We start from the raw sequence: 20,884 nt of genomic DNA on the forward strand, positions 1-20,884 counted from the left end.
CCTGCGAGGGCCTTATGCGAGGTTGTCTTTGTTGGGAAAGACGGCAGGCTTCACTCTGTCAATCGAGACCCAGTCCTCGCGGCCGCTGATCGAGACGAGGAACACCTCCTCTCAGTGGATGACGTGGTGCGGTCCTCAGTAGGGTCTCGTTAGGGGCAGGTGGCGTCATTCCGTATGAATACGTACTTGCAGGAGTCCAGGGCCCCTGGTTGGAACTGCTTCCTCCTGCCGGTGTAGATCTCTCAACAGGGAACGAATTTCTGGGCGGCACACTGAATCGGGAATCGGGAATAAGCACCTTCCCTCAACCCATCTGACAGTGCCAGATACCTCCTGACCATGATCAAATGGTGCCAGATACCTCCTGACCGTGATCAACAGGTCCACCAGGTGGCTAGAAGCCACCCCAATGTCAGAAGCCACTGCAGACGCCTGCGCCGAAGCCCTCCTATCCAGCTGGATCAGCCGCTTCGGAGTGCCAGACCACATCACTACAGACCGGGGAACTGCCTTCACCTCAGAACTCTGGACCTCCCTGGCATGCCTGATGGGGACCAAGCACCATATAACCACAGCCTTCAACCCTGCAGCTAACGACATGGTGGAAAGGACCCACCACTCCCTCAAGGCCTCCCTGATGGCACACTGCACAGGACCTGACTGGAAGGCACAGCTACTGTGGGTCCTCCTCGGTCTCCGCACCGCTCCAAGAGCCAACTGCAACCTGTCACCAGCAGAGAAGGTTTATTGCGAGACCCTGACAGTGCTAGGTGAATTCTTCTACGCCGACAGCGATGATCCCGACATCCCACTGGCAAGACTTCGGGCAGCCGCCCAGAAATTCGTTCCCTGTTGAGAGATCTACACCGGCAGGAGGAAGCAGTTCCAACCAGGGGCCCTGGACTCCTGCAAGTACGTATTCATACGGAATGACGCCACCTGCCCCTAACGAGACCCTACTGAGGACCGCACCACGTCATCCACTGAGAGGAGGTGTTCCTCGTCTCGATCAGCGGCCGCGAGGACTGGGTCTCGATTGACAGAGTGAAGCCTGCCGTCTTTCCCAACAAAGACAACCTCGCATAAGGACCTCGCAGGACACTGCCTCGGAACACAGCCTTGCCGGAATTCGACAGTGCCCCCAGATTCGCTGGGGCCGCCCAAGGAAAGCAGTCGAACCCCCCAGGCCCACCACCAGGTGCAGCATCCTGCTTCCCAACTCATCGGATGACAAGGACCCGGAAGACATCCCCCAACGGATCAAATCTCGAACTTGCGGACTCCTCCAGCCCCCAGCAAGATTCCACTGACCATCAGCCAATGATTATTACTTAATCATTGTCTTGGGGGAGGGGGGCATTAGTACCTGTAAGGAAGGCACTCTGCCAAATGGATGTCCTTCCTCTGTACATACTTTTTATACCATATACTAAAATGTAGATCATTTCACGGCCTATCCACCGATATATCATGTAAAAATGTACTCTGTGCACAAAGATATATGTATATTTTCAGCTGTGGATTAACACAATTGCAGTGGGGGCTCGTCCCTTTTCGTAAGTGCGTGCATGATGGACACTACGTTTCTGTCCGCACTGCTGCCTCATTAACACCCGTCTCTGGTCAATACAGTTAGCTAGAGCTTTCTCCTTTTCTGATTCATCCTCACATGGTAGTTCACGAACAAACATGGAAGCACTTAGAACAACTTGACGTTATACCTGATGATCAGTCAGCATACAGAAAAAAAAACTCAAGAGTCCACATTGTGCACAATTATAAACGAACATGGGAAAACTTATAGCAAAATTGGAAAAAGTCTAGTTATGCTCGACACAGGGGCGTCATTTAAGATTCTTTTTGGGGGTGAGGGGGCAAAGACGGTTTGGCGAGCAAAGCTAGCCTAATCAGCTGTTTTTTCTTTATTTGAGCTATTTAATGTGCCTTTTGAAGCCACATGAGCAAGGTATTTCAGTAAAAATTAAATACTCCCACTACTGTTTGTTTATCTCATTATCACTGGTAGCTAGTAGACAGACAAGGATCAAGAAACATATTTCTGAGTAATTTCATATATTTATGATCGCCCTATTAAAAAGAAAACATGCTGTTACTTCTTGGGGCTTGGGCGGTGAGGGGGCCAGTTGCCTCCCCCCCCAAATGACACCCCTGGCTTGACCAAGTGCAGCATTCGACACAGTTGACCACAATCTGTTGCTTGAAGACTTGCAGCAGCAGGTATTGAAGATGTGTACAGTACACAAATAGTATAATAGCTACTAAGAAAACAGGAAGGTTACACTAGTGATTATATCAAATGTGAAATCAGAAAGGGAAGACCTAATGAAAGGAGTGCCCCGAGGCAGCATACTGGGTCCACTGCTATTTGGCATTTATACACTACTGAAGTATCTAGAATTCTAAATAAGCAAAAGGTTAAATATAAACTGTATGCTGATAATATTCAGTTCTATTTCGCTGTCAAAACCTTAGAAGACACCATTTGTAAAATTGATGAAACAATGAAAGACAAAAAAATGGATATCGGCGAAGAAATTGAAACTAAATGAAGACAAAACTGAGTGTATGTTATTTGGATCTGACAATGCACTACGAAAATATGAACACCTCAAATATGAACTATTGGTTCGTCAACAATAAATATTGTAGCAACTGTGAAGAACCTGGGAGTGTTTTATTGTTATTACATTGTTGATGAAGAACCATATATTGCATGTTGTAAAACCTGTAACTCTCACATGAGAAACATTGCAATTATTAGAAAATACCTAAACGAAGATCCTCTGAAAACAGCAATTTGCAACCAAGTACTTTCCAGTCTTGACTACTTCAACGTTATATGTTACGGCCTCCCATATGCAAGGAGTACAAAATAAAGCCGTCAGATTAATAAAAGGACTATGTTCCCTGAGAGAATAACTCCAGCACCAATAGCAGCGATCGACAAATGTCTTCTTCTTCCCAGCTGGTTCCCATTTTTATATGGGGTCGCCATTTAGGATGAGCCGTTTCCATCTATTTCTACCCTGTGCTTTTGCCTCATCAATTCCCTTCCCATGTAAGTCTCCTCTCACACAGTCCTTCCATCTCTTACTTGGTCTCCCTCTTCCTCTTCTTCCTTGAACTTCCATCCCCATAGTTTGTCTCCCAGCATGGTCCTCATCTCTCCTAAACAGGTGTCCATACCATCTCAGCCTCTCCTCCTGCACTTTCTTTGATACTTCCACCACCTTAGTCGACCCCCTTATGTAATCATTTCTGATCCTATCCTCTCTTGTCACCCCAGACATCCACCTAAGCATTCTCATTTCTGCCACATCCATCATCTTCTGCTCTGTTTTCTCATGCTTGCTGTTTCCGTACCATACAACATTGCTGTTCTTACCACCGTCTTGTGAAATTTTCCTTTTAACCTAAGCGGTACTCTTTTGTCACAAAGAACTCCAGAGGCCGCTCTCCAGTTGTTCCAGCCTGCCTGTACCTGATATTTTACTTCTTCTTCCATACTTCCTCCAGCGTTAAAAAAAGATCCAAAATACTTAAACTTATCAACTCTCCTTATTTGCTCTCCACCAAGCTGAATACTTTCTCTATAATCCCCCTCAGTGGTGGTACACATATATTCTATCTTAGATCTACTTATTCTCATTGCTCTGTCCTCCAGTACTTGTCTCCATCTTTCCAATTCCATTTCCAGATCTTCCCTGCTCTCTGCGCACAGAACAACTGTCCCGTTGCTAAAAAAGACCGTACCAGTGCGCATGCGTGCGTTAACATCAAGCAGGTCAGACATCCCCTTTACTATGTTTTGGTACCATTTACCTCCGTCAATGGTAATAATGATGTCCTCTTGACATCCTGAGGCTATACACTCCTTATATTTGAAACAAGTGAGAGGTTACATGAGTACTTTGTATTTTTATATTAGAAAACAGATAAAAACATGATATAAATATTGAGGCCATATAAATTATAATACTAAGGTCAGTATGACGTTATTTCCATAAAGACTCCAATCATACTTCGTTGGGTTATTGTATTAAATATTTAATGCAATATATATAGTTATATATAGGATTTTGACCCACGAGAAACGGGAGCCTCTCTGGTTATTTCATTCAGTTCTTCATATCACATGTTTTTGTTCTCACCTATTTACAAGCTGAAACCGAATGGTCTTGCACACTGCTAAACACAAAAGCAACGCTGGGAACATCAGTTTCTTTCAACTTTATGTTAGGAAACTTCCTTGCTGCGGCCATTACAACATTGGCCGTACTGATTTGTTTGTCGATCTTGTGTGGCTGTGTGTATCACGTGACCAGCTAAGCGCAAAGTGATGTAGTAGCCGATCGCTGCTATAGAGCTACATTGACTCCTAGTAAAAGCATGAATAGGATATAAAATACTTCTTACAATCTTTATAGCACTAACATATGGTGATTCAACATACCTGGGAAACTGTTTACTAAGCCTATTTAGACCTGAAATAAATATTGTAATCAGACATGCAAGTGAAGCATGTGGGGTATTTGAACCTAGAACAAATTGTAAGTCAGGCGAGAGAGCATTTGTACATGGATTGTGTACCAAGACTAGACAACAAAATACCACCTGAAGTGAAGATCATACATGAAGAATGCAGATTTTAAAAAGAACTGCAGACTCAACTGGGGTAACCGACAGAATGGTCTTCTGGCAACCACGTAGACCGTAGCGCGACCAACTTCCCAAAAAATAACTAAGTTACCACTTCCTGTAACCGCGAAATCATTCTTGAGCCAGCGGCCGTGGAAGCAATACCTCGTAACCTCTACTCTCCTCTCAAAGTACCTCGAGACCTCTATTTTTCTCTCGAAGTAAGTGTTTTCTCCCATGTCACAAATTAAGGACATAATTGCCGATTAAACAGAGGTTAATTAGTCTAGCCATGCACAGTGCTAATTTACCTTCATGACGCTTTCGAAATTTGTGCTTAAAACACCTTACATAGTATAGAAGATTGACGCCATCTCGATGTTTGTGGAGTCACGTGTGTAAACAAACTTCCCATTTCCTGTGCTAAATCAACAAACTATTTGTACCCATAGACGCTACTATGAGATTCAGGGTCTCTGTAACACGGTTTTTTGGACTTTGCTCCTTGTCAAAGCATTGGATGTAGCTGAAAGTTGACATATGTATATTTTACAACCACACACAAATTTTGTCAGCATTATCAATAACCTAAACCTGATAGTTTTAATTTTTATAGAGTAAAAATGATCTAGCCGACGCCATGGCCAATGATTACGAGCCAAGAGTCGAAAAACATTCATTACGTAAGCAAGGTAAACAAACACCTTTTGACTAAATGTTGCCCCGCCCATCCACCAGTCAGAAATTCCAACGGCTCTGAAACCCAAAGACTTTATGAATGGCGGAACGATACATAGATGTGGGTGGGGTATCAGTGCTAGCGTAGTAATACTACTGTAGCAGTAGTGCCACAACAGTATAGCAGTAATATACATGAATTAAACGTTTAGACCAACTGCTGGGATCCTTGAGGATCATTTAGCACTTCTTACAACTACTCGAGAAATTAGTTTTTATAGCCAGAAGTTAAATTTTCTAATCCAACAATGCCCATGGTAGCCTTCAGTATTATCCTGAATTATAAAGAGGCGAAAGTGGGTAGAGCCTCATGAAGTTACCATTCTGACGATAATTATTGGTGAAGGTTTAAAGCCAATATACGGTACCGGCTATTTTTTTTTTTTTCAGTAAATAGGTAGATAGCCAATAAATAAAAATTGCTTGACATTGGATATAGCAGTTATCAAATCAAGCTTGTCTACTATGTTTTTGGTAATTACCAACTATTCCCTACATCTTGTCAATCTGATTGTGACCTATAAAGTAGACTGTACTTTCTTTGGAAACTTATTTTGGGAGTTAGACTAATAATCGAAGTGTTTTTGTATTTATTAACATATTTTGTTGGTTTGTTCATTATGACAATTATCAGTGGAGAGGTTCCAGAGTTCATAAAGGTGTACTGCTTTGCTTGTATTTAAATTTGAATGTCATTGTTGCCAGAGGTTTAGCCTTCGTTACGTATAGCCAATCATCCATCGAGAAAGAGGGAAGAAATGATGTCATAAGTTACGTAACGAGTGCGTTCGAAACCTTTTCTCTGAGTAAGTTGGCCCGTCTTCAAAAAAGGTCACTTTTACATTATAAGTACCAAATTTATTCAACCTACGTAGTGCAGAATACACTCAAAATTAATGTGTTGATATAATATGTATTCTGAATAAGCGTTATATTTATGAAATGCATAGATAAAAAGTTATTGCGAAAAAACCGTGTTACAGAGGCCCTGAATCTCATAGTAGTAAACTTTCTTTACAACAATGTCAGACGATGATGCCGGTCAAATTGGCGATCGGGGAACCCTGGCGAAGTTCCGGGAAGAAGAGAGTGCACTAGATACTATATAGTTATTTAAATAATTAGTTAAACACCAGAATAAGGTTATGAATTGCAGAAATTTATTACGTATTCATGATAATTAATTTATGAATATGCGTTGTTGTAAAAGTAACCAGATTTCTGACACAAATTTCAACGGTCTTGATAAGAACATTATCTATGATGTGTTGTTCGCGCTTTCATATTTTTTTTTTCTTCTTATCACTGTTGCCAATCAGTATGTGTTCACCTCCAAACTTGGGATAAGACTTACACAAAACCATGGAAATAACTGAATTTAGCGTACCTATTTGTACTGAATTTAGCGTATCTATTTGTAATATACGTACTATACATAAATATAAAGCAACTCTATCATTATTGCATTACTGTGACAGCTAGAATTCATGGGAAGTTTGTAAAAGCGCCTGCGTGTGTCAAGTCCTACTAAATTGGCAACGAATATTTGCCTTTCCCAGGACACACACACACATTAAAGGTTACATTTATTTCAGCCATACAATTATTAAAATTTTTAAAGAAAGTCAAAATAGTAATATAGACTTAAATAAATGAAAAGTGCTATAAAATAATACATAATTTTTGTCATAAACAATTCATTAATCTGTCGTCTGCCCGGCGGTGTTTTTGGCAGCCAGATGAATGTACAGGGTGGCCATATAATCCCAGTAGCATTACAAGTATCTATTGCTCAGAAACCATATAACATAGAGTAATGCAGTTTTTTATAAAATGTTTTACATTTCCTCACGTTTAAATTCAGAGCACTCTATTCTAAAAAAACTTCATTACTCTATGTTATATGGTTTCTGAGCAATAAATACTTGTAATGGTACTGGGACTGATGGACACCTTGTACAATAAGACGAAAAATTGTTCCCGCCACGGCTTCGCTATGAACAAAGCCTGAAGTATTTCAAGTGGAAATCGAAGTAAATTAAGAAAAAAATCTGTATAATTACAATCAAATAATCACTGTGGAGTTTCAGTTTTGATGGCAGTAAGGATAAAACCACCGGTGACAAGGTAAAAATGCAATTCAATTCAAAACATGACCCCGGGAATAAGACTTCTCATAATTTCACTAGTATAGGCAACAAAATGTTGTTTTCTTGTGCTGATTACAACTAAAATCTTGAGTAATATCAATAAACGTTACATATATACGCAAATTTTGTTCAAATGAGCGCTGGGAAGGACGTGGTGACCATTCGGCGAGGAATGGATGCAAGATCCGACCAGACGCCATATTGGATTAACAACTGCCTTGAACACATATTTTACGAAGACTTCACATGCTTATTTTAGCTCGTATGGTGCTTTCATATATCTCATTTTGTTGACGAAACTTCAATCTTTTCAATAGTATGCTTAAAGATTTAATTGCTTTGTTGTTTCACCAATTATATATAGAGTGAAAAAAGTAGTCTTGGTCGAGCCAACTGGCCGCACATCGATCACTTATCGTATTCTCCAGGAGTTATGATACTGACGAGAAAACTCTAAAAGACAATTAAAAATATATAAGAAGCACCTTATTTTGGAAATGTACAAGGGCCCGCCAGAGAGCGAATCATCCCTGTGAAGGGCTGTACATAAAAAAGCGAGCAAAGTGAAGGCAGGCTTATCTTCTTCATCTTAAGGTTGAGGAATGGAAAGTCTGACTCCCGCGGTTTCATACATGTTTCTTAGTTTTAACAATAGGTTAGCTGGATACGTTGTGAAATTGTTCCCTTCTAGATCTGGTTCCCTGTATTACGAAAGTTATTTTAGGAAAGCCTTTTTACGTCAAACAGTATGCAGTCCTCAGCTTAGGCTATTACCTCGGGCTATACTGTACTACTCGTGCCTAACTGCTGCAAAGCAGAGTTAGCCTGGCTTTACATTCATAACATAGCCTTAGGTGGCATTTAACTCAAGAATTTCCCTTTTCATAAAACTTATAAAGAATAACGCACATCTTAGCCCACGGTTGCTACAATATTGCAACTAGTACGTGCAAGCTCAGCATGGTGCAACTTACAACAATAATGTTACCGTTCCTGGTAATTTGCTGTTACATTAAGGTAAAAATAGAAAAACAACTACTTATTACGTGTCATGGCAACATAACTGTACATTATAAATTAAAAATTTCATACCTTTTACAAGGGGAGACATGGCGTTTCAAAAGGAAAACAAATAGGGCTACATTTATTCAACCAGCCTCGCGTCGTTGTTCACACGTCATTCTAGAGCAAGGACGGTCCGAACTGCTATAGTAGATTCACATCAACCGTGCATCCAATGTCTTGGCCAGATCCCTTACGACACTCCTGATTGGCTGCTGATAGGCCAATCACAGGGCTGGAAACTCTCAGTCTCTCTTGAGAGTTCACATAGGCAGGATGTATGTTCCACCTCTCCTGAGAGATACTTTTGAAAGACGTACCCCTCAGTAGATGTGGAACATGCACCCTGCCCATGTGAACTCTCGAGAGAGACTGAGAGTTTCCTGCCCTGTAACTATACTCTGTTTTTTTTTCATCTGTCCATCTGCCTGTGGTGTTTTTGTATGGTAACACTGCGTCCCAGGCTTTAGATAGTTACGCTATGTGTAAGTTTTAGGTAAATAAAAGGATATATGGGTGTACATTTGCAACTGAAAAGTGTTTTAATAATTTACTGTATGCGAATTACACCGTTAATATTCGAAATAGGATATTATAATAATCGTTGAATGTAAGCTGAATGTGACTATCTAAAGCCCGGGACGCAGTGTTACCATACAAAAACACCACAGCGGATGGACAGATGGAAAAAAACAGAGTATAGTTATCAACACCCAGTCAGGAGCATCGTAAGGGACTAGCCTAGACATCAGATGCACAATCGATGAGAATCTACTATAGCACTGACTACGCTGCCAGACGAAAATGTAAACAAAACCTCACCAAAATCGACCATTTTTGGTTAGGCAGTTATTAATTTACTTATTTTTCTTGCTACACTAATTAGTGTACACCAGATAATACTTACTCGAAACACAAGTTATGAGATTAATATAAAATACTGAACAAAACAATTTATTTAGTTATATAATATATAATACAGTGCACTGTGTATACCAAAGAACAAACGTGTTTATCGTTATTAAGAAAATATTTATACATTAATAACCAGATTGCAAGACGGCAATGCATTGGTTTACATAAAATAAACATGGCAAGCGCAGTTCATTGGTTTACAAAATAAACATGGTTCACTCTACTATATGTGAATGATATAATTATCTCTTACATACAGCCAATATTTGGTAGAGGACGCCTTTCAACACCCATGGGACAACCTGGAAGTCTGACAATTGAATACTCAGTTCCTATAATTTGTTAATTTTGTCAGAGGTGAGGCCTTCTTTCCTTGATCTTTCGACCAGGAAGAAGGCTTGGGTGTGGCCACCTACCAGTCAGTCCAGAAACTTATTTAACCTCCTCCCTCCAAGAAGTAAGTCTTCCTGTATAAAACTGAAAGGTATGTATATCGTGTAGGAACAAATGACAAATTTGAAAGTAATTTGTATTTAAAGTTAATGGGTATTTTTCCTAACTATACAAACCTGGGTCTTTATACTTAATGCCCACCTCATACCACCCCTCAAACTGATACGATTGCCAACTTGCCAAGTACCTCCCACCCGGTACCATACACCTTGTTAAAAGTTTAACGGCCAGCTTACAGTTTCACTGATTAGTAATTCCTGTATAAAGACCTCAGGTTTGTATAGTTTGCAGGGGTGTCTTTTTTTTCCCAAAACTGGAACTTTTCTGCTATAAATGTCATTACATAAATAGGTATATACAAGATGAAATACGTGAATATATTGACTTCCAGAAATTTGGGGGGTTGAACCACGGTACAGGCCTGGTTAGGGAGAGTACAAATTATTTTCAAAATTTGTATTTTTCTTAATATTAGGCCTATTCATCAAATGAAAATTGTACATCACATTCGAGCTCTGCATCCTATAGACCTGCACTATTTCCTTTGTACAAATGAGTATATGTCATTCTGTTGATCATGTCTTGAGTTAGTTCCAGTTCAACAACCATTTTGTTTCTCCTTGAGACACCGTGAAATGCTCAGTGCCAATATTTCACATTAGCCTATAAGGTCAATGAAATGCATTTAAGGGTCAATGGGCAACAAAGGCAACGTGTCAAGTATGCAGTGCAGTTGTTGCCAAAATCATGTGCCAGTGCTCTTGATATCTCGGGGAGAAGGGACTGCTAAAGTGCAACTGGAAGCCAACGTCTGATTTTATAATTCTTACCAATGACTGGTTCGATGTAATGAACCCGAATCATAAAAATAGGGACACGAAAATGCGCAATTGTTTTGGGATATGCATGGAATAACAAACAGAAATCCCATATAAAGTTGTGGACTGCATGCAATGCAATAGAAGTTAAGTCCCTAAAGACAAGGTGCCTGTATAAATTTGAGAAAGGTGCCATACTTTCGTCAAAGTCGGTCAGTTAAAAAACTCCTTCAGGTTAAATTAGCTGTTCACTCAGAGATTGATCAAGATTGTTTAGAGCATTTGTTGGGTGTATAAAAAAATAAATGGTCCTTATGATCATCCGAACCCACTAGACTTCAAATATAGACTTAGAAGTTTGTTGTTAGGTAAAGAAAGATATGACTATCATATAGTGATAAAACTAATACTAACGCAATGTTGAATGATAATGATATACTAATGAATGGACTGGAAATTATGGTAATCTCCATCAGTCAGATGACTGAAAACTTTCTTTAGAGATCTCCTTAACAAGTATTACATTCAGGGACCTCCTTGAAGTTGAAAATGGAAACAGATACAACCAAAGGACTGGACGATGCTGATATTGAGAAAATAGCTAGCGCTGTAATAGAAGAGATAAGCACTGTGCTATATAGAGGGCTATATTGTGAAGAAATATAGCACCAAATACCCATATTTAGGTAGCAAGATAGCCAATAATACCACAAAAAATCGTTGACTGCATAAGTCGGCAGACGTGACCTTCATGTTCCTTCCAATAAATTCCTAAAACAGTTGAGTGTTTTAAGAGAAGTGTTCAATGCAAACGATGGGAAAGCTCTTTCGAAAGCGAAGGAGGAATGTTTAATTCAAGACTCATATACGTGCACTAATACTGTCTGGAGTGAACATGCCTCAAGAAGATGTGCTGGCTGTTTTTTTCTTCTTCTTTTTCGCAAAAATATCGGTATATTTTAGAATACGACATCCGAACAATGCAATAAGGGTAAATAAAAGTCTCAAGAATCAGAGTGATTGGGCATAGAAAAGGAAGAAATTGAAACTTAATATGCAATGTAATGCAAAGGAATAGCCGGGCGCTTGCGTACACACACATATATATGTGTATATCTATTACATGGATTTTGCATTCCTGTCTTTACTACTTAGGTAAATAGATAGTACTTCAATGTTAAAGTACAGAAATATTAAATCTTTATGTTTGTAAATGTGAGTGTAAATATTACATGATTATTGATGAATTATGATATTCAAGTACCTATTCTGTAATAAATGAAGCAACTGCTCCTATTATTATTACTTTTCAGAAAATACTTTAGAATCAAGAATAAATGTGCGCTGAAACATCTACGCTCATACGGAAGCAGGTAGATCTTCGGCCCACTGATGTGCAGATGACAGAAGAGGGAAAGAAAGAAAAGGAAAGTGACAGCGTGAATGGCCGACTTGCTCTAGTTGGGTCCTGCGTGGAAGGTACCGCGCAGGTGAAAGTACGGATGAAAATCTATCTCCTGCAGTTAAGGTTGAGATTATGGAACATACATGGTTCAGGCAGTATGGCATATGGTACGCAGACCCTCAAATATTGTACGTATATTTATGCATTTATTTACATTTAAGCACGAACGCTAAATCATAGACAACTTAGCGTCTTGATAAACTGAAAACTAATTAGTATTTCCAGTCCATCAAATATGAAGGGTATTGCCATTCATTTGAATGAAGGATTTCCATCATTACCGTGGCATCACCCAAGCAGCAAATCTCCTGAAATAATGACACGTTCCTGTCGATGGGGTTTGGAGGATAAGAACCAGCGTATAAGAAAAAGGGGAGGGGTGGGGGGGGGGGGGGGGACGGATGTTGGGCCGAGGTGGGTAGACTCAAACATTTACTCACAACAAGGTTAGGTTAAACTGAAAAGAGCGGATTGGGCAAATGCGTGATTGAAAAGCTGAATCTGCCATCTGGTTATTCTATTGCAGAGCCATCCAGTAAAACACCGATTCTTTGCAATTAAATGAAAGGCACGTTTATTCTCTGTAGCTTTTTTTTTCCTGTTTCTATCATATTGTGAACTTTGTGTTACTTGTAGGCTACTACAATTATGTGCTTTAGACAGCTGGTTTTCTTTTCAGTATTACCTTTTATCAGTGCAGGTAACTTATGACTTCCAACAGTAAATATGGTAAAAACATTCACGTCACCAATAAAACTTACGGAAAATTATGCATTTCATGCCTAATTCCCAAAAATTGAATTTTAATCTACTATAACATTACTATTTTCAAGCACACTGGGATACTGTCCCGGTTACTTCTGTATCAATCACAAAGGGCATAGGTTCAGATCTAATCTCGGGCTGATGCCTCAATAATTGTAATTTCATTTGAGCTTAGGGTCAGTATTCAAATTCTGCTGTTTCATATGTTACAGTCCTTTCTAGAATCATTGGAATATTACATTTCTGTGGAATATTATATTCTCCCTATTTAGTAGTGTCAGTTATTTTGAGAATTGTCTCTTACCACTATTTAGTTTGAACTCCTAACAAATTCTTAATAACAAAAACAACAAAAAAGTAAATCGGAGTCTTTCCTCTGATCCTTTTGCTGTGGCAGCTTTTTTTTCAGAATTATATATTATTTCTGGTTTTGGTATAACATTATCCAAGGAAACTGATGGGAAATATGAATTTTACGAAATTTCGAACAGAATTCGAATCTGCTCCCTTGTGAACTTTGAAGATTTCGAGACAGATTTCGAGACAATGCTCTAAAATGTAGTCACATTCATTATTCCATGCGTAGCATACGTTTACATCTCAATCTTTTGTGGCCTTTGCAAATTAGATTGTAAAGACTGGAAAATACAGCTTCCGTTTGTCAAAGCAAAACTATGCTTGGGTTAAAAGTAATTTATAATTATCTTCATTCTAGAGAGATTTGATGCCATAAAAGATATTTTTTAACTATATTCCTGTTAAAAATGTAACTGAATTTAAGGCAGCGCGTGTGACCATATTCGTTGTAACGCCAATTTACAAAGACATAAATAATATCTTTTTATGTAAGTATACCAAATTTCAAACATCGTTTTCTACTTCATGCGTGATAAATTTTCTTTCTTAATTTTTTAACGGTAACTCAATTTATGCATGCTCAGACTTGCCATTGTTATACCAGTGAATTTCCAAAGGGACTCCCAGCTATTTTTTTTAAATAAGATTATTAGCTAGAAATATGATTTAAGAAAGTCCATAACTTATTAATACCACATATCATAACATTTATAACAATGAAATTAAGATGAATGTTTTTCTGCAAATGTTACAGTTGCTCTTTTAAGTGCACCAGACACCCTTGTGATGGACCGGAGTAATTAAAAATGTTCACACAACAAGAGCGTGGATTCCTATAAACACCCATGCATCTTAAAAGTAAGAAAATTCTGTACCTAGGTGCTGGAGCACTGATGAGATCGACAAAACCACAACATTTCCTACCCTATGTCCTGTGAGGTCTCAATGAAAACGGAACTGGTATTGATGATTTATTACGTTGTTGTTGGAGATTAAGCTGGGCCTTATGCCAGCACGGGCTCTTGCTCATTGAGCAGTCCGTAGATCATATGAATATTTTGCAGGTAAAAGGTGAATTTAAAGGATATGTGGTGAGCCTTTATTACGATAAAATGGATATGCATGTGAAATTATATGATTTGTAAAAGTGAAATGAAAGGTGAACAGGCACGGTAACAAACCCATTTAATTAAACCCTAAGTACCCATCAGTAGGAGAAAAAGATCGATAGTAGCGAGTCAGGGAAAGCCAGAAAAAAGTTATCGGCGAAAACAAAAAAAGCAAAACTCTATGGAGTTCAAGTACCATTTTTCATTACTCGAAGATCGAAAAAAACACCGATCGTTTGTAGTAGAGAACGATGAGAGAAAAACGAAATATTATCTGTTTTTGAAACAACAAAATACAGTTGAAAAATTCGGTCGTTAGACGTGAGCCGGCCGAAAACGGAGGGGGAAAGGAAGGTTGTTTAGTAATAGAAAAAGTGGTTAGTGACCAACCAAATAGTTAACGATTAATTAAAGGTGGTTCAGATTCTGTAGCGATACATCGGTGCTAGGATATCGTCTGGGAGATTAATCTCTATATCTTGGACTTCGTGGATGAATGCAGCTAATGCTTGCTCTTCCTGTCCAGCAGGACAGTAAGCAGCTCTCTCTCTCTCTTCGCAGGTGAGCAGGAACTTACTTATATGGAACTCGATCTCCCACGAGAATGACGTCTGTCTGAGTATGTGCATCAGCACTCAAATGCCGTTTATACGTCCGTGGGACTGGCACCTCTTCTGTTTGAGTTCCTGCTTCGACACGCAAAGCAGGAACTCAACTCCAAAAACAGGATCTACAGGCGGTGTTGGGGGTGGGGGGAATGAACTTAGGGGTCGGGGAAATATGCATAGGGGTAGGGGAAGTTCGTTTAGGGATCATGGGAGTAACCTTAGGGGTCGGAGGGGTGTTTTTAGGGGTTTGGAGTTTGGGGGGCAGGAATGTGAAGGTAAAGAAAGGATTCGGGGTTGGGAATGTAATGCCGGGATTGAGGAGGTTGTGACAGGGAAGGTTGAGAAGTTTGAGGCTGAGGAGCCAGGTTCATCCTCGGGTCGATTCTGGGCTGGCTTGGAGGTTTTCTTGGTGGCGATGGCTGACATACTTGAGGTCTTGCTGGCGGTGGAGGGATGCCCTTCATCCTCCAAATCTTCTCCAGTCTGACAGGACAGGACATCCCTTGAACCATGTGTGGTGTGATTGTTTATAATTTGGGCACCGGACTACAGTGTGGCCCTTTGCCTTTAACTTTTCAAGACATACTTGTGTCTCGTGCAGCTGGCTACAAATTCCAGACATGGTGGGTGGTGCACTTCCTCTTGTGGTGTCCAAACTTCTGGTACTTAAAACACCTCAGAGGTTCAGGCATGAGGGCTTCTGTACGGTATTTTCTGAGGATCCCAAGGTCTATGCAAGCTCGTATGTTCCCCTTAAAAGTGGCTTCCGCCTTCAAGGTTTCTTTTCCTTTCCTTTCTTTGCTGTACATCTTGTTGCAGTCACGATGTTCGGCATTTGCAAAATACGTTCAATGGTTTTGTAGTACTTGGGGACTTTGCATATCATCCCCTTCGTCATTTTCTTAGCAGGGTCTAGCAGGAGGCATGAGGGATTGTTTTTCAGCAGCTTGGCAGAACGTTGATCTTTCGGGGAAATGATGAATTCCCCTTTCAAATTCGGTCTGGCTTGAAGTTTCGCAAGGGACGTCAATGATGTATTGCATAGCTTTCTTTTTCTTCTTCTGCACCTTTCGGAAGCCTTCTTCGTCGAGGGAGGGCGGGTCCACCTGCTGGATGCCAGGAGATGTCGGCCTTTTCGATGCCATCGTCGTTTTTCCGTTGGAAGATCTTCGGCAGCCCTATCAGACTGCCGAAAATACAGACGGTGATTTATTACCTGGGCATGCAATATACATAGCAGTGTGCGAAAGGAAACAGAGTGCCCAACTCCCCGGGGTCTGCTATTCGCACAGATAGGGAAGGATGTATGTTTCTTAGCAGTCAATGAAATGGTAATAACAAAGGACATGATGAACATACATTGATGAATTATATATGAGCGGAAAGGCCAGGAAATTCTACATACAAACATATATATGTGATTTTTGCTGCTTAGCTAGATGAGATACAAGATTGTGATTAGTGGGTAATGAAGGTCTTGGCACAGGTCTTTACAATCTAGACAAAATGTGATCAGTGGGTAAAGAAGGACTTTATAAGTACTCCCCCCCCCCCCAAGACAATTGTTAATAATTAATAATGAAAAAATAAATAATGCATAATTAATAATGAATAATTAGAAGATTTGTAACGATATCTTTTTGGTATCAGGAGCTGTCCCCTTGGTCTTGATATTTGAAGTTGTGGGGTGGTTTCAACTGATGGGTCGTCCGGCGGGCCTGCTGAGATGTCGTCTTTCGTCCGGCCTCAACCACGTCTCGGGACGTTGGTTCCTTCACTTGAGGTCTTGTTTTATGGAGGAATTCTCGGACATCTGCCGATCTATTCCTGGGTTTTGTTATCCATCAGAAAAGCTGGCTTTAATCTGTCGATGGATACCCAGTTTTCCCACCTGTGGATGTCGACGAGATAGGCCTTGGAGTTTCTTGTGATGACACAGTATGGGCCTCTGTATGGTCTTGACAGGGGTGTATGGCAGGCGTCGTCCCTCATAAAGATGCGTGTGCAGGATTCTAGGCCAGTCCATGAAAGTCTTCCAGCAGGGCGTGAATTCTGTTGCTATGCATCTAAGTTTTCTGAGGGGCGTATCTTGGTCGTCTAGTTCCATAGGGAAGAATTCGTCCAGTACTGCTAGTGCTTCCCTGCATACTTTCTCTGCAGGAGATTCTTTGCTGTTTGCTTTTGGTGCTATTTGAATCCTTAGCAGGACCCAGGGTAGCTGCCCCTTCTAATTCACGTCGGTACACAGTGCCATCAGTGCCACTTTTAATGAACAGTGGCCCCTTTCCACCATTCTGTTGGCCGTGGGGTTATATGCTGTCGTGCTGTGGAGTGTTGTACCCATCAGGCGTGCCAGGGAGACCCAGAGTTCTGACTGGAATGCCGATCCCCTATCCATAGTGATCCATATGATGTCGTCCAGCACACCAAAACGGCTTATCCAACTTGATAGTAGGGCTTCTGCGCAGGCGCTTGTAGATGCTTCTGCCATCGGTGTTGCTTCTGGCCATCTTGTAGACTGGTCTATGATTGTTAGGAGGTATGTGGCAACCCCTGGTTGTGGCACTTGTGAATGTGCTTGAACCGTCTTTGTGTTTGAGGGAGACCGATGCCTGATTCTGTGCTCCGAGTGATCTTGCTTTTCTGGCATGGTATTAAGTTCTTTGCCCATCTCTGCATGTCCTTTTTAATCCCATGCCACATGAACTTCTCGGTCATCAGGCGTGTTGTTGCATGTCTTGATGGATGGGAGAGTCTCTGGATGATATTGAATACCTGCTTCCTTTCTGGTGCTGGTACCAGGGTGTGGGGGAGGCCTGTGCTGGTGTCGCAGAGAAAAGTCGATCCCTGTTCTCCTACTGGCACGTCCTTCCATTGTACGGTGAATGCCGTGCAGTAAGCTGGTGTTTCGGGGTCTGTGGCTTGTTCCTTCGCCAGGTCCTCATGCCCAGATGGAATGAATTTATTTCCATCCTTGACAGGGTGTCAGCTACCGGGTTCTTCTTTCCGGGGATGTTGTTGATGGTGCTCCCGAACTTGGATATAGCGGCCAAGTGCCGCTGCTGTCTTGCCGACCATGCGTCCCCAGCCTTCATGAAAACATGTACTAAAGGCTTGTGGTCCATCTGGATGGTGAAGGGGGTGCCATCAATGAGATATTTGAAGTGTTTCATGGCCTGATAGATTGCCAGCAGTTCCCTGTCGATTGCACTGTAGCGGGTCTCAGGTGGCTTCCACTTGTGGCTGAAAAGGGCGAGCGGCCAGGGGGACCCATCCACTGTCTGATCCAGTATGGCTCTGCAGGCAACATTGCTGGCATCAGTGGTAAGTCTCAGGGGAGCGGTGGGGTCCTGGTAGGGTAGAGTGGGGGCTCTGGCGAGGGCTGCCTTCATCTGCTCGAGTGCCCTCTGCTGCCCGTGTTTCCCACATCAGCGTCTATGGTTTCCCCTTCAGCACCTTGGTCAAGGGATACATGATGCGGACGATGTCCTGTATGAATCGTTGATAGTAATTTACCATGCTGAGGAATTCCTGCAGGGACTTGATCGTCTTTGGTGTATGGAAGTTGTTTACTGCCTCTAACTTGGAGGGCATGGGGCAGACCCCCATCGGGGAGACCTCGTGTCCCAGGAAGTCCACATTCCCTACGCTGAGGAACACTTGTCAAATCTGACAATCAACCCATTCACCTGAAAGCATTTCAGCACGGCCCAGACATGTCCCTGGTGCAGAAAGGTAGGTCCCCCTGGCTGCTGTCCATCAATCGTTGGAATGTGGACCTTGCATTCCTAAGGTTGAAGGTGGAGTAGGAGAAGGTGTGTGCTCCAAAAGGCATGATGATGGCCATCTTCAGAATGTCGTCGGGATGAACTGGCACCTGAAAATAAGATTCAAGTAGATCCATTTCAGTAAATATTTTGGCACCATGTAGGGCTCTTGGTAGGTGTTGCATGTTTGGCAGGGGGTAATGGTGAGGTGTTGTCACCAGGTTCAATCAACGATAGTCCCCAAAGGGGCTCCAGGAACTGTCTGGTTTCTTTACCATATGGGTTTGATGCCTTCTTGCAAATACCCATTCTCTCCATTTTTGCGAATGCTTATTTAGCATCCTGGGGTTTCTTTGGTGGCAGGCAGCGAAACTTGGCATGTGTCGGTGGGCCCGTGGTGGTAGATGCCATGCTTGGTGTGTGTGTTCCCGGCACCTGGCATAGGTCAGGCTTGAAGACGTCTGGGAATTCGTGCAGGAGGGCGCTGTATTTGGACGACGTGGCAGCACATACAGCGGGCATTCCCGGGCCGGCAGCGAGCGGACGGGAGCAGCAGTTTCTGGTGTCTAGAAGCCGTTTATGGCCGACGTCCACCAGCAGGCTGTGTTGTGCCAGGAAATCCGCACCCAGTAGAGGGAACCTGACGTCCACGATGATGAAGGGCCATTCATACTTATGGCCTAGAATGGATATTTTGCGAGTCTGGTTACATAGCAGCAAATGGGACTTCCGTTTGTGGCTACTAGTGGTATTGGGTGGGCGGTTCCGGTCCTCTCTTGATGGCAGAAAGACTGACTGCATGTCACCTGTGTTGACTAGCATTTGGCGTTTTGAGATTGCATCATGGATGAAGAATCCCACTGGTTGGGATTCCTTGTTGTTTGCGGCCACTGCTGGTATGGATGGCCGCCCTCGTTTTTTGGGAATGCACAGGGAGCTCTGCAGTTTCTGGCATTTTTCCTGAATCGTCGGTGGAAATAACACCAGGCTGGATTCGTTCACATCCTCTGCTGCTGCGGCAAAGCCTTTTCTTTTTTCTGTATATTGCATGTGTATCCCCCTCCTTAACCTTCTCTTCTATCAGGCTGAGGGCTGCGGGTGCTGCGGCATGCTTGGAGGCCTTGGTGGCCTCTTGGACTTTATGCACGACGTTCACCAGTTTCTCCATTGGAAATGTGTCTGCCTCCATGATTTGTTCCCTCACCACCTGAGGAAGGTGTCGCAGGAGTATTTCTTGCTATACGCTGATCTCCCTTCTTTTACCGGATTCGTTGTGGTCCGGAAGATCAGGAGACCTTGTAGTTCTCCCAGGCGTCCTTGTGCAATGTGTCTCCAGGGGCTTGTTCATCAGGTCCAGGGTGCGTTGGACTCTTTCTGGGACGGGAAGGGAGTAGATCTCGTTGAGCTTCCTGCGGAGGTCTTCGTATTTGATCTTTTCTGGCTGCGCATCTAGCCAAGGTGTAATTTTATTAAACACTTCCTCGGACAGCGTCATCATAGTGATATCTGCTTTGATTTCTTTGTCCATGATCTTGGCTGTGCAGAAATGTACATCGGCCAGCAGGAACCATGACGTGGTGTTTTGCCGCGAGAATGATGGCACCTTTATTGCCTGAGTTATTGTGGTCTTCGAAGGTGAGGGTGCGATGCAGAGGATCTGTGTGTCCTCGGTTTGATTTTTGGGTTCTGTTTTTGGAATTTGACTCTCACACCAAAATACAAATTAAGCACCGTATTTAGTTCATTAATGGTGTTCGGGGTTCGTCAGAAGTCAAAACTATACGCAGTGTGGTTCCGTTAATGACCTACTGGACACGGTAAGTTAATGTTGATCGGAAATGGCAGGGCCAAACCATTTGAACACGCCAAAATGTACCTGGGGAGGTACGCCGTAGTTATTCCGTTAGTGGCGTGGGTGGTTCCCTAAGGAAGAAGCTTTCAGAAGCCTAAACGTTGTCACCATATGGTACCGTTAAAGGCTTTGACTCCCGGTAATTTGACTCCTGGTAATCTGACTC

At 42.0% G+C, this 20,884-nt stretch overlaps 1 protein-coding gene across 1 annotated transcript; it reads left to right on the top strand.

Annotated features, from left to right (window-relative positions):
* Positions 1 to 409: 409 nt before the first annotated feature.
* LOC135198258 (uncharacterized) lies at positions 410 to 856 on the top strand. The gene has a single exon (XM_064225828.1). The coding sequence runs from the start codon at positions 410 to 412 to the stop codon at positions 854 to 856; it is 447 nt and encodes a 148-aa protein (XP_064081898.1).
* Positions 857 to 20,884: the final 20,028 nt, after the last annotated feature.

This window comes from Macrobrachium nipponense, chromosome 22 (genome assembly GCF_015104395.2).
Source record: "Macrobrachium nipponense isolate FS-2020 chromosome 22, ASM1510439v2, whole genome shotgun sequence".
In the NCBI taxonomy this organism is placed as follows: Eukaryota; Metazoa; Arthropoda; class Malacostraca; order Decapoda; family Palaemonidae; genus Macrobrachium; species Macrobrachium nipponense.